Source organism: Eumetopias jubatus, unplaced genomic scaffold, assembly GCF_037043125.1.
Source record: "Eumetopias jubatus isolate StellerSeaLion01/CBP00866 unplaced genomic scaffold, mEumJub1_p1.0 scaffold_16, whole genome shotgun sequence".
Taxonomy (NCBI): domain Eukaryota; kingdom Metazoa; phylum Chordata; class Mammalia; order Carnivora; family Otariidae; genus Eumetopias; species Eumetopias jubatus.
In genome coordinates, this window is record NW_028274822.1 from 71,239,640 (window position 1) to 71,254,239 (window position 14,600).

At 44.2% G+C, this 14,600-nt stretch overlaps 1 protein-coding gene across 4 annotated transcripts in view; it reads right to left on the reverse strand.

Annotated features, from left to right (window-relative positions):
- The window catches only part of NF2 (NF2, moesin-ezrin-radixin like (MERLIN) tumor suppressor), a 75,443-nt gene that overhangs the window by 48,316 nt on the left and 12,527 nt on the right, over positions 1–14,600 (reverse strand). For 3 of the 4 annotated variants that reach the window (XM_028124611.2, XM_028124610.2, XM_028124614.2), the window contains exons 2-3: positions 2,275–2,400; positions 16–138 (exon numbers count right to left, since the gene is read on the reverse strand). In XM_028124611.2, the coding sequence (XP_027980412.1) occupies positions 16–138; positions 2,275–2,400 (249 nt within the window). Of the gene's footprint in view, positions 1–15; positions 139–2,274; positions 2,401–4,702; positions 4,774–14,600 lie in introns of those variants that run through there. The other variant, XM_028124612.2, reaches the window with a different exon arrangement.

Consider the following 14,600-nt stretch of genomic DNA (forward strand, 5'->3'; position numbering starts at 1 on the left):
TACGGACTGGTGTACCTGCAGGAAGAACAAATGTTGCGTGATCTCCTGAACCAGCTCCTCCTCAGCATTCTCAGGATAAAATTTGGCCAGGAAGTGAAAGGTGACTGGCTCTTCCTTTGAAACATCATGATCCAGCACCTGCACAATTACAGAGCAAAAGAAGAACAAGCTATGTTGGCACCTGTTCCTCCCCTGCCACCATCAAAGAACCTTTTTCAGGGAGCATATAAGTATTTTTCCCTCTCTAAATTCATCACAGTCCCCAAAGGTTATGATCTTACAGTTTGAAGCATTCACAAAGCCATCTATAACAAGAGGTAATGTTCACTCACATGGCGTTTCTGAACCAAATTAATCAATATCCTCAAGGAGTGAGTGGAGCTAAGATTATTAAGGCACAGATGTTCTCAAGGCCAGAGAGATAGTTAAAAACTAGAAATTTATAGCTCAAAGGTCTTGGGCACTATCCTTTACAGTAGGCTGAAGGTTTTTTTTAATTTTCTGAACTTGTGAAATCTTCCTTTATTCTTTTTTCTTCCTGTCAACCCCCAACGTTTAGGTCCATATTGGGGGGGAGCTTAGAGATGATGAGCCTCATCTTTGTGAAATCCTCTAAATATTAACTGAGCAACAAAAGTGAAATGTGTCCATGGTGGCAACCCTTTGTTTCAAGGAACCTCCAGAGATGCCCTACAAAATACTTGAGCACAGTCAGTAAACACACTGTCTTTAATCTTCGAACAATTTCATCCACCCACTGAAAAGCCTGAACCATCTGCTCTCCAGAATGAATTTCATTTCAGGACATAAACATGCCATGTGACAGGCTACAAGTCTCCATTAACATGTGTCATAATTTATTTTCTTTGAGCAGCAAGGTTCCATGGCTCCTGATGCCCCCAATCTAATATCCATTTGGCCAATACTCAGGTATGATTTAAAATTTACTTTGCGGAGAATCACAAAAAGATACAGAAAGTTTTGCTGTCTTAGGTAGATAATTCTTCGTGCTCCTGCCCAAATTCCAGGTGGCAATGCCCAGGAGACCCAAAATAAACCAGATTTAGGACTCTCTCACTGATACCGGCACATGGTGGCACTCTGATGCTCATGACCACTGGGAATTACCATACGAAATTTATAACCAGCGGAGATTCCAACATGAAGATTCAGATTACCGTGTACAGATGGAAACACAATTTGAACACTTGAGCTTAGAGTCAAACATAAAAAAAAAAAAAAAGCAGGAGGCGTTCATTGTCTATCACGCCATGCAGGAGATGATAAAATCAACTGCAGAGGGTACTGACTTACTTTGAGATCTAGGGGTCTTTTAGGGGCTACTAACAAAAACAAATGGCCCTGTTCCCAAACGTCTTCATGGTTAGGTAGGCAGGTAAGTAGGTAAGTGGGCCTTCGTGTGTGTGCACACATGAATCCATGCAGACAGCAGTTTCCTTAGGCAATATCCATTTCTAAGCCATATTAGAACTGCCGGGAGCCCCAACTTGTCTTCCAAACCTCAGAAGGCCCAGAGAATCATAAAGAAAAAACGGACATTGCTTCTTCACCAAAGGAAGTGGGGCACTCTCTGTTCCTTGGATCATGTTAATGACTAAATTGAGTTGGGCAGGGGTGCCTGGGTGGCTCAGTTGGTTAAGCGACTGCCTTCAGCTCAGGTCATGATCCTGGAGTCCCGGGATCGAGTCCCACATTGGGCTCCCTGCTCAGCGGGGAGTCTGCTTCTCCCTCTGACCCTCTTCCCTCTTGTGCTCTCTATCTCTCATTCTCTCTCTCTCAAATAAATAAATAAAATCTTTAAAAAAAAAAAAAATTGAGTTGGGCCACAGTGTTTCTCAAAAAAGACTTAAACATTCCCTAAAGAACATGAGTCCCAGGTAAATCTTTCAAAGACATAAACTATTAAAAAAAAACAACCAGGATAATAACATAATAGTAATTTTTATTCATAAAGCCTAACTAGTGGTTCAATAAATTGAACAGCATAAAGCCAGAAGCAATCAGCCTGGTGACGATGAGTACAGAAGCCAGGGAGGGCAACAGCTTCATCCTGGTTGGTTCTGCTGGCCTAGGAAGAGCAGAAAGCCTGTGGCGTCTCTGGGACCTGTTCTTTACACAACTTACTTCAGGACTTGCCCCCTTCTCTACTGGGTGCCCCTAGTGCCCCAAGATGAGCAAAGAAGCTAGGCACATGCTCAGGGAAAAACCAGAGCACACACCAGCCTGACTGGTCTCATCAAGTTCCAGCCCAACCTTCTTGTCCATTTTGAGCCAGGCCACGGTGTCCTTGATTGTGTACTGCAGTCCAAAGAACCAAGTTTCCCGAAGCCCCAGGGTCCGGCACACCAAGTCAAACAGGTCCTTCCCTTTCCACTTCATCTGCAAAGAACAGACCAACAGGGAGGGTATTGTGAGCAAAAGTCATAATCTGCTTGAACAAAAACCCTTTCTCTGCACTTCCTGCTCTTGGGTTCTAAAATGTGGGGATGACACTAAGATGGCTGATGAGCACAGAATTCCTAAATAATTTTAAAGCTTCCTACACAAACCGTGAGTGGGAAAATACCAATTAGAGCTTAATGGCTTAATCACTGCAAAGCATACACAATACCTCCCTTGGACAGTTCCTTCAGATCTTAATATCCCCAAAGCTGCTAATTTAGGAAAGCTGGTAAATAAGCATCCTCATTTAGGAGAGTCTAGCCCTTGAGTTAACCCAGGGAGATGGCTATCTTCTAGGACATTAATTTCTTTGAGACTTTGTCGTTGATTTTTTTTTTTTTTTAATCATGACACTGTCCTTTGATAAAAAGCTACTGGGTTTTTTGTTTTGTTTTGTTTTAAAGCCTAGTTTTACTGGAAGTTTTTTTTTTAAAGCAACAGAGGGGAGTAACTTGTAACTGAAGTCATAAATCACACACAAAAAGAACCATTAGCTACCAGTCAGCCCAACCACGTCTCTCCTATCCTGATGTGTAACTGAGGCCGAAGGAGAGGTGACTCAGCCACAGTCACACGGAGCAATTTCAAACTCTTGGTATCTAAACCCAGGGGATGAACAAACACCAATATACTGCAGCACGCTTATCCTACAGTTTCACTTTCTGAAAGGACCTAAAGCAATGGCTGCTAAACCCTTTCCTCAGCTTTTCAATCTGAGAAAATGGAAAACCAAGTTCAACATCTTAATGAGAGAAGAAAATGCCCAGCTGCTTAGTAAATGTTGCCACCTTGTGGCTTCCAAGTTAAATCACCCAGGATGTCCCACACTAGCCCCCTAGCTGGGCTCACCCTCCAGCCCCATCACCGCACCCCGCCCCCGCATCTGGTGGACATTCGGATATACACCGGGTACAGTTGTGAGCACATGAGACACATCCCAGAGATGGAGGTCAGAGTAAGTATAATTTGGGGATTCAAATGCAAAGTCACCAGACACAGGAAGGGCAAGACCACTAGACTGCAGAAGCATCTGTCCTTCTCCTGCCCTCATTAGAAATCTTCTCCCAATGTCCTGGCACACAGAAGATGCATAATGAAAAGGAAAGGGAGAAAAATTAGGGTTTAGAGACATGTTATAAAAGCAAGAAGGAAAAAATAAGTTAGACCTCTGATATCTGATTGGCTTTTGCTAAAACCTGATTGTACAGAGGATTTTTCAACTAGGCCTTCTATTTTTTTTTTAAGATTTTATTTATTCATTTGAGACAGATTAGAGAGAAGTGCATGAGCAGGGGGAAAGGCAGAGGGAGAGGGAGAAGCAGGCTCCCCGCTGAGTCAGGAGCCTGATGTGGGACTCGATCCTGGGACCCCGGGACCACGACCTGAGCCAAAGGCAGACACTCAACCATCTGAGCTACCCAGGAGCTCCCTAGGCCTTCTATTTTTAATATATATGAATGAACAGTGTGTTCTCTACGAGGTACTCAACAGGAAAGCCCATCCCTTCTCTGTGTTTACAGTCAAAGAGCAAAGTAGCAAGCTAGATGGAAGGGCACCAAAACCACAGCAGACAAGTGGCTGAGATATGAATTGGCTTTTGTCCTTTACTGGGGCCATTTCTTCTGTCTGCCCTTCCAGCTCTGCCCCATCACCTCTCCGGCACTTTAGTGAGGCCCCTGGAACAGTCTAAAGGTTGAGGTCTTTAGAAATGATTTTGAGTAGAATAAAATTAAATGACAAGTTTTATTTAAAAAAAAAAAAGATCTCCTTCCCTTTCTGCAAGGCTTACTAAATGTTTGTCGGCACACCCATTTCTCCAGTCTGACAATAGCACAAAGGGTTTTTTATTTTTTTTAAGATTTTATTTATTTATTTGACAGAGAGACACACAGTGAGAGAGGGAACACAAGCAGGGGGAGTGGGAGAGGGAGATGCAGGCTTCCCGCGGAGCAGGGAGCCCGATGCAGGACTCAATCCCTGGACCCTGCGATCATGACCTGAGCCGAAGGCAGACAATTAACGATTGAGCCACCCAGGCGCCCCCCAAAGGGTTTTTTAATTCAAGGCAGGTTTTTAATTCCTACAGGCAGACTTCACCGAAGAAATGTTACTTTGGAAAACTAGAAGCTTCGGGATGCTGATTATCCTGTTGTCCCTATTTTAAGCAAGTACACAGTATATAAATTATAAATGACTACCTTTCTACAAGATAATGTAACGCTAAAGAACAGATACTAACTTGGAGAAGTTGAATACCCAAGGGCCAGGAAGATCACAGCATCGATTCCCAGGCTGCCATAACTCCCGGCCACAGCGGGGCCGGGCTCGGCCACGGAGGGGCCGTCCACGAGCTGGACGTGCAGTGCATCTGAACCAAAGCTGCGAAGAGGATGATGAGTGAATTTCTTGACTTTGGGGGAGTTTAAATTCTCAAGCATCGTATCATATTAATGCAGTTTTCCTGTATTTCTTTCTACTTCCTTGTTTTTAAAATGCAAAATGATCCTTGCGGAATGCAAATAGACAATGTCTTTGTTCCCAAGAAGCTTGCAATAAAGTGGGGGAGTCTCACACCAATTCAGAATGCCCTATTTAAGATTCTTAACTTTGACTGTAAGGATCATAGAATGTCAGAGTCAGATGTGAGCCAGAGTAATTACCTACTGTAGACCCTTCCCTTTAAGTATAAATAAGGAAACTGAGTCACAGATTCTTTGGCAGCTTTCTGAATCAGACACTGGTCTTTTTCCTGGTGATCTAAGGTAGGCAACCCCTTCAGTTCCTCAGTGGTCTCTTTTCCTGCTCTGAGGGCTTCCATTTGTCTTGCTCTATACCAGCACTCCCCAACCAACTTTTCCAGTAAGAAACTGATGTCATAATACTCTTCTCTTGCCCTGAAACCAAACCCATTCTTGGAAGAGCCAGATATTGCTCCTTTACAGCTCAATGTGAATTGGGGCGCCTGGGTGGTTCAGTTGGTTAAGCAACTGCCTTCGGCTCAGGTCATGATCCTGGAGTCCCGGGATCGAGTCCCACATCAGGCTCCCTGCTCAGCAGGGAGTCTGCTTCTCCCTCTGACCCTCTTCCCTCTCGTGCTCTCTATCTCTCATTCTCTCTCTCTCAAATAAATAAATAAAATCTTAAAAAAAAAAAAAAGCTCAATGTGAATTAAAGCCTCTGCTACCTCTCCTTCAATAAGCACTACAGAGCACATCCTATGTGACCAATGTCAGACACGGAGAATGCAAAATGGTGGACTCGTGGTCCCTGTGGGAGACATAAGCAAGGACCTAAGTCAGAAAAGGCTTTAGAGGACAAGTGAGAGTTAGATGAAGGAGGGAAAGAAAGAATTCGAAAAAAGAAAATCACAATATCTACAGTGAAATGCAAGTCATCTGGTAGAGCTGAGACAAACACCCTGAACTCAAGATGGGGCGTGGTGGGAATGTGGCACCATGTGGCGGCCAGGGGGCTCGCCATGGAGTCCTTGAAGACTCTTGGGAAGAGGAGTGATGGGATCAGATCAGCATTCTAGAATATGTTTCCGTCAACAGGGCAGAGAATGGGTTGGAGGAAAGGAGCCTGGAATCAAGAAAAGCAGAAAGGAGGCCAACTCCCTCCTTGAAGAAGGCAGTGGGAGAGAGAGAAGACAGCCTGAGAATTGGAAAGGAGGCAGTCACAGAGCTGACTCCTGAGTGCTGGCAGGGACTGAGGGAGCAAGAATGAAGAGTGCCACCTGCATTTCTGGCTTGAGCACCAGGTGGTTCTACTAGAGGAGAGATGGCAGACAGGAGGAATAGATGAGCAACTAAGTGTTAGGATAAGTTAAAGTGCTGGAGGAAACCAGGTAGAGATGTCCTAAATACATTTGATTTAAATTATTAGCTCTATTTATAAAAGAAGATGCTCTATTATTAAGGAATTAAGTTTTTCTTTTGGGTTAAATCTAACCTCCAACATGTTGTGTACCTACATGAGGTTCTACTTTTCAACATGCCCTTCCCCAAGTGTATGAGCCTTGCTTAGTCCTCCTAATTTGGGCTTCTACTTCTTTACAAACAAGAACCACTGGTCACAGTTGCTCCAGGTGGTTCCCATGACACTCTGTGAAGGAAGGTCTTGGGTTGTGAATGGGCTTCCCCGGTGCCAGCTGACTCACCAGAATGTGACCATGCCCATCTTTACAGTTTTATCAGTGACCCACTGCATTGTGCTGATGCTGTGACGTGACCTGAACATCTGAATGTCTCCCAGGATTGTAGGCACCGCAAGCAAGAGCGGTATCAGTCATCTCTGTTGCTCACAGTGCCCAGGTGACTTTGTACATACAAGCACAGCAAACAGTGGCTGTCTAACAGAAGACTTGCCTACTTCAAAAACCCAAGTCTCAAAAACTTTAAGCAAAATTAGCCCCCATTATGGGCGCCTGGGTGACTTAGTCGGTTAGGTGTCCGACTCTTGATTTTGGCTCAGGTCTTGATTTCTCAGGTCATGAGATTGAGCCCTATATCGGGCTCCATGCTGGGCATGGACCTGCTTAGGATTCTCTCTCTCCCTCTCCCTTTGCCCCTCCCCCCCATTCCCATCCTTCCCAGCTCGCACACGCTCTTGCTGTCTCTCAAAAAAAAATAATCCGGGACAGGGCGCCTGGGTAGCTCAGCCATTAACCATCTGCCTTCGGCTCAGGTCATGATCCCAGGGTCCTGGGACCGAGCCCCACATCAGGCTCCCTGCTCGGCGGGAAGCCTGCTTGTCCCTCACACTCTCCCTGCTTGTGTTCCCTCTCTCACTATCTATCTCTGTCAAATAAATAAATAAAATCTTTAAAAAATAATAATAATAATCTAGGGCGCCTGGGTGGCTCAATCGGTTAAGTGTCGCCTTCAGCTCAGGTCATGATCCCAGGTCCTGGGATCAAGCCCCACATAAGGCTCCCTGATGAGAGGCCTGCCTCTCCCTCTCCCCCTGCCCTTCCCCCTGCTTGTGCTGTCAAATAAATAAACAAAATCTTTTTTTAAAAAAGGATTTAAAAAAAAAATCTTCAACAAATACTTGGTGAACACACGTGTCCAAGCACCACCCAAGGTGCAAGAGATAAAGAGAGAAAGAAGACGGTTTCTGCTCTTACAGAACAGGACTAGGGCATTAGTCAATCAGGAACAGATAATCACCTCCCTCACCCTACACACAATAATCAACTCCGGGTGAGGTTTCCAGTGCTACAACACTTGTGAGTGCCACACAGGGACCCTCAGAGTCTCTAGGGACCCCTGAGAAGGGACCCTCTATCCTGGAGGGGTGGGAAATGGTATCTAAATCTACTCTTATGGTGGGAAAGAGGAGCCAAGTGAAGACCGGGCTTGGGGAAGGAGCGAGCAGGGTAGTGTGTTCCAGGCACAGGGAATAGCATATGCAAAGGTCGAGGCAAAAAAGCTCAGATGCGGGTGCCTGGCGGGCTCAGTCAGTGGAGCATGCAACTCTTGATCTCAGGGTTGTGAGTTCGAGCCCCACGTTGGGTGCAGAGATCACTTAAATAAACTTAAAGAAAAAAAAACAGCTTAGATGGTCCTTGTAGGAAATGAAAGCATTTATAGTTCAGTTTGACTGGAGAATACTGCTGTGCTTCCAAAAGGACCAAAACTACCACCTAAAACCAATTCTTTGTCAACAAACTCCACCTCTCTCATTTTAACCACAGAAAGTAGTTATCTACCAGAAAGTTATTCAGTTGATTGTTTTCTCCTATTTTCTTCCCAAGGATGGAATATAACCATATCTATTCTAGATATAAGGGAGAGAAGTTAAATAATTACCTAAGGTGGCTGCCTCTGTACACTAGGGTTTAATTCTTTCCAGGAACCAGTCTAAGAGGCATAGATAGGTTACAGTTACCTAAACATCAGTATGAATCTCAGCGCTGTCACTGTGTGACCTTGGGCAAGTTACTGAATTTCCTTGTGCTTCGCAACGGGGATGATAAACAGACCCTGTCTTAGCAGACTGATCTAAGGATTAAGTGCATTAATATATTTTTAAAAGCCTAAATACTTTAGTAAATATAGTGCCCAGCCCACGGTAAATACTCAATAAAGGGTGGTTATTATTCATTCGAACCCCTCCTCCTCTCCTTACATTCTCAAGTGGTGCCATGTAAAGCCTCCCGGTCCTGTTTCACTCCATGGATGATGGATGACAGATCAGAAAGGACACCATCAATTCTCATCGAGCTGACCATGCTATCACTCACTTGACAAACATTTATTGAGCACCCACTACGTCCTAGTCATTGTGCTTGGCACAAGAGATAAATGATGAGTTCAGGACAAGACACTGTCCCCATTCATGTCTGACAGGGAAGACAAGTAGGTAAATGAATCACGAAAACACACCCTGGTAAATGCTAACAGAATAGAGTGCTGCGGGAACACAGCTCAGGCCTGGGGGGTGGGGTCCGGGGCTTCACAGAGGAGACACCGTCTGAGCCAGGTTTTGGGAGCCAGACAGCAGTTGGTACCCTGGTGAAGGGGCTAAAGAAAGGGAGGTCATGCCAGCCGGAGGGAACAGCATGTCTGCCACTCGGGTCCAAGCTGTTGCAAAGTGAAGGAATGTTCTTTGCACTTTTCTAGTATCTGACAAGCAGCATAATTACCCTATCTGCAGTACTGAATGTTCAATGCGGTACTGAAAACGCAGCTTCAGCCCGATGCATGTGACGCTTCGGACTCCCCACAAGTTGACTGGGAACCACACCGCTCAGTCCCAGCTTCCGAGCAGTCATGCATCCCCTGACAACACCTGCCAGATCTCCAAGGAGCCAGGCCAGGGGGATGAGTCTCATGTTTATTTTTTTATTAAAATATTTCCTTTTCTGATACCTGTTAGCACATAAGCCTTTCGGGCTTGGCACTTAAACTACTCAAACGCCTTTTTGTTAGGGTTTGTCATTTTTCCTGAACAGACTGCCAAAAATAGAACCACTCCTGGTTCTGCTTAAGTGTCACTGAGGCCCATGTCTCTCCACCGGGCCCGAGTGTTCAAACTGCTCCGCACACACCACCACGGCTCCGCGCCTCATCTCAACCTACTGGAGAGGAGGGATGCTCACAGGCAGATGATCATTTTGCAGACAGGAAAAGAGAGATGGCGGGAGTGAGGAAGGTGATTTGCGGGAAGAAGAAAACAGGAGGGGGCGCAAATCTGGACTCCACGGTGTGTAAGCTCCTGCTCTGCAGGCCTCGTCCTCAAGGTGCCCTTCAAGCGGGAGGGGGCTAATGGTGGGGAGCCTGGAAGTACAATGCTTCTCGCTTTGTGGCTCTTACTTTAACAGGCTGCAGTGCTATTTCATAGATATATACTCAAGCCTCTATCAAAGATAGATGCGTATGAACTTTATAAACAGGACTAAGTGCTGTCAGCTTGTTATTTTTCGTAGGGACTGGATTTATGAGCTTTACCCAAAGTGAAGTGCTTGTAATTTATCAACCTAGAATGTTTTAAGTAAATAGCACTAAGCACTCACCGTCCGCAGCAGGAACAGAGCACTCTTCTGTTGTAGGAAGCAACTGGCACCAATAAACTAGAGGGCTGATTGGGGTCTATTAACCGGGGAAACGTTATGAATAATATCCACAACAATCGTCTTACTGTTGGCCAGGTTTAGACTCACAGCCCTAAAACTACCAGTTGTTTTTTTACTTTCGAGCCTTCACATTGCATTTCTCCCACTGCTTTCCTTGGGCCATGCAGCCATCAACAATTGAATCCCTCCCCCTTACTGATAGAACGAGGGAGGGTCAGTAGGAAACCAGCCAGCCACATGACGGGAAAAAGCCATAGCTAGAACAACTAGACTAAATGACAACTTTCTTGAAAAAAGAGAATCACCTTTGGCCACCATATGTGAAATGCCCACGAATTAGACCACAGAGAAACTTCGACTTTACAGAGGAGACTCCAATCTGGAAAAAGCTACCAGAGAAACAACATTCCATTTCATAGAGGTCTGGGGGACTAGATTTTTCAGCCACACAAGAAATGCTATTCGATTAGCTGTCTACTCCACAGAAGATGAAAGAGAACAGACAAACCCAGCATTCAATTATTAGCAATTTAGCTCACAAGCTGCCCTAGCATTTGCCATAAAAATTGTCAGGAGGTTAGCCCCCTTACAGATACAGCAATGAAGGAACAATGTCTCTCTGGGCTCAGGACATGTGCCACATGTTTACCACTATGTCAGAAACGGAAAACCAAGGATGACTGTGATTTCCCTTCTCAATATTTAACCCTGACTGACTTCTACAGTCATGGCTGGCCTACAAGAACCGGTTTACAAAAGTCTAGAAAATTTAAGATGTTAACCTAAATACAACTTTTATTTAACCATTTTGGAAAAAAAACAAAAAACCTAGATGCCAAATACTTCTATTTACAAGATAAACACAATGGAAAAAGTTACAAAAAGGATTTTGCTGTGCAGTAAGTGAATAATGAGCTCCATTAAAATCTATTCTGGTAATAAAAGAGGGTAAAAAAGTATAGTAACGCAGGGGTAAAACCAACACGCCCCAACTCAGGGCGTGGTATCACCACACCACAGAAGCGGGGTCTTATGTCTCATGAGCCAAAATTGCAAAACTATCAAGCCGTGTCCTGTCACAGGTAAAGGACACCCCAAGGGCGCCTGGGTGGCTCAGTTGGTTAAGCAACTGCCTTCGGCTCAGGTCATGATCCTGGAGTCCCGGGATCGAGTCCCACATCGGGCTTCCTGCTCGGCAGAGAGTCTGCTTCTCCCTCTGACCCTCTTCCCTCTCGTGCTCTCTGTCTCTCATTCTCTCTCTCTCAAATAAATAAATAAATAAAATCTTTAAAAAAAAAAAAAAAAGGACACCCCAAGCCTAGTCAGCCATTATTTCCCAACACAGGGGAAAAGGGGATCCTCCAAAAAAAGAGATTAATTTCTCTACTCTACCAATCACAACCAGCTACATCCCTCATCTAAATCTGGGCAAAAATCTTCTCTTCGCAAAAAACCCCACCTCCAATCTCTTGCCTGTCAGTTTCTGCCTTAATCAACCACAGCCAGTAAATTTCCTTTCCCAGTCCTCCAATCATCTGTTGTTTGCCAAATCTATTTAAATTACTGGTTTCAAGGCCTTCCACCAATTACTTCCTCCCTCCAACCAATTACCCTGCTTGTCACAACCCAGCCTGTGCGCTCCCAAGTCAGCAAACCATCGTGCTTCCATTTAGCCAGAACCAGATCCTTCTAAAGTCCATTCCTTTACCTCACCACTCTCCCCTTCCCCCGTCCAAATCCAGGTAAGTGAGTCAACAGGTACTTTACATACACAGGAAAAGGAGGTGTTTGTCTTTCCCCAAGATTCCTGTCTTTCCTCCAATCTTGCAGATCACAAACTCCTTGAAGGCAAGGATTACTATGCACACACCACACAGACACACACACTTTTAAGTCTCCCAGAATCCGAGCAGGTGCTGCATAACCTGTGGCCACTCTGTAAGTGTGGTTGGCTGATGATGTTGATGGTGGTGATGATGATGATGATGATGACCAGATGAGGATTCTGAGTACAACAGTCTTCTAAGTAATGATTGCAATGAAGAAGCAAGAATATATGACACTCCGTATTAAAATTCTAATTGCATAATTGGGTTTTAAGGTATGTATTTTCCCCCTTTGGTGACACACATCAGTGTACTGATTTCTTCTCTCTAAAAATTCCTTGGCAAGGAAATCCAAATCTCAGGGAACCAACCAAGAAAAACTTCCACAGAACAAAAGAAACTAGTAAGAAACAAATCACAACACCTCAGGAAGCCACAAAATGGAGGTTTTAAACTCTCAGTCTTTCAAAACTAAATGAATGATAGTTTTCTAGGGGGAAAAAAGAAGTCCTTATTTTTGTAGCTTCTGGCATGTTTCCTGCCACAGTGGAGAGAGGTTATGGGAGCAGCAGTGAATCCAGAGAGGGGATCTGGATCCTAAACTCCCTCCCTCTACCACACACACAAGCCTATATATAACCCTGAGTGAGCCACACAACTCCACTGGGCCTCGGTTTCTTCTTCTGTCAATCTCATGCCCCGTGCAAGGTCCCGATTTTATGATGCTATGAAAAAAGATGAGGCGTTTCAAAGTCAGCTGACAGATGACAGAGCAAAAAGAAACAATACAGTTATGGAGCTATAAAAGCAATACAGTCCCCCAAAAGCAAAGAAGACAATCTCTGTCTTTGGAATTTAGCTCACAACATGAGAGCAATCATAGCCTTGTCAAACAGCTATAAAGCACCCAAACCTGCTGTGTTGGGAAAGTCACTTAACCTCTCTGGGTCTCAGCTTCCACAATCATCAAGTGGTCTTTGAGGATTAACACCCTCTGAGTCTATGAGCTTGAGATGGTTTTTTGTATAAGCCACGTAGCACTTTTTCCACTGCTATAATAATTTTCTCTTTTAAGATTTTATTCATTTATTTGAGAGAGCAAGTAAGAGAGAAAGCAAAAGCAGGGGGGAGGGGGAGAAGCAGACTCCCCGCTGAGCAGGGAGCCTGATGTGGGGCTGGATCCCAGGACATGACCCGAGCCGAAGGCAGACGCTTAACCGACTGAGCCACACAGGCACCCCAATAATTTTCTTTTAATCCTTTAACATTCCATTCTATATCTTAAAATCATTTTCAGGCATGTAAATAACACTTAACATTTAACTTATGTGTGCTTTCTACCTGCTTCTTCCTTACTCAGGTCCTGCTACTGCTACTGTGTTCCTTACTCTCAATAATCAAGAGCTGACTGTATTAAACTCTCGGGGCGCCTGGGTGGCTCATTCGTTAAGCGTCTGCCTTTCGGCTCAGGTCATGATCTCTGGGTCCTGGGATCGAGCCCCGCATCGGGCTCCCTGCTCAGCAGGAAGCCTGCTTCTCCCTCTCCCACTCCCCCTGCCTGTGTCCCCCCTCTCTCTGTGTCTCTGTCAAATAAATAAAATCTTTAAGAAAATAATAATAATAATAAACTCTCTAATGTAACAAAAGTGGTCATTGTAATGTTGCTGAGAAATAACATTTTTTAGCACCTAGCACACTGTTGATATTCAGCAAATAACAACAATCACAACGGTTGAAATAATAATTCCGCAGAAAGCTACAAATAGGAAACAATTGTAAATTCAGTGCAGGCAGACAGAGAGCTAAATTTTAAATGTCTAAATATGAGGTAACTAGCAGACCGAAATACAACCCATGACTAAGTATTATCCAATTGATTAACTCCTCCTGCCCTGGACATCACAAAAATTACAGTTTGTATTTAAAAGCACATTCTTTCAAAAAAGTTCCCAGCAAAACAGAGCTAAGAGCATTAATCCATTCATGCAAACCAGCTCATGAAGAACCCCAACTCTAGCCTGGAAGGAAATAAAACATTCGGGTTCTGTTTCTAGCTTGACCTTTTAATTCAGTTTCATAGTCATCAGTGATGATGACACTGGTTTAACAACACTGGAAGGATTAGGTATGAGTGCACAGGGCTGGTAAACATGTCTGCAGATGGATGAGAACTACTGTGGGTTGTAGATTTCTTTAACATATTTATGAGACTGATTTAATCTCCAGTCAATCTCCAGTCAATACACTACATAAAGACACTGTTGCTGAATTTAAAACTCCAGGTCAGTTCAGATAAATTTAGTAATGACTCTGGGCTTCGGTTTTAAGTTTTATCTGAAAGTCAAATTATCAAAACAACTAAAACCAGGAGATTAAAACTGGCAAGGTGGACCAGGAAACCATAAGTAACATAACTCACTAACAGAACTTTTGTGAATTTTCCAACGCTCAGTCCAAATTTGGCAAAGAAGCAAAAAGTCGAACGGTAGTGAGGGCTGGAAGAGGAAAAGGACCCAGTGCCTTTAGAAATGATGTGCTCTAACCCCACCTAGTGGCGGCTGGAGTGATTTCTAAACACCTTGAGTCTCCGCACTAGTGACTGAAGATTTGATTCGAGATTTTTTTCCCCTGAGGTCAGCACTAGTTTGGTAATAAATTTTTACCTGCTAAAAATGTACTAAAACATGTGGATTTAGAATCTAAATTAGACAAAGCACAAACAGGAGGATGGA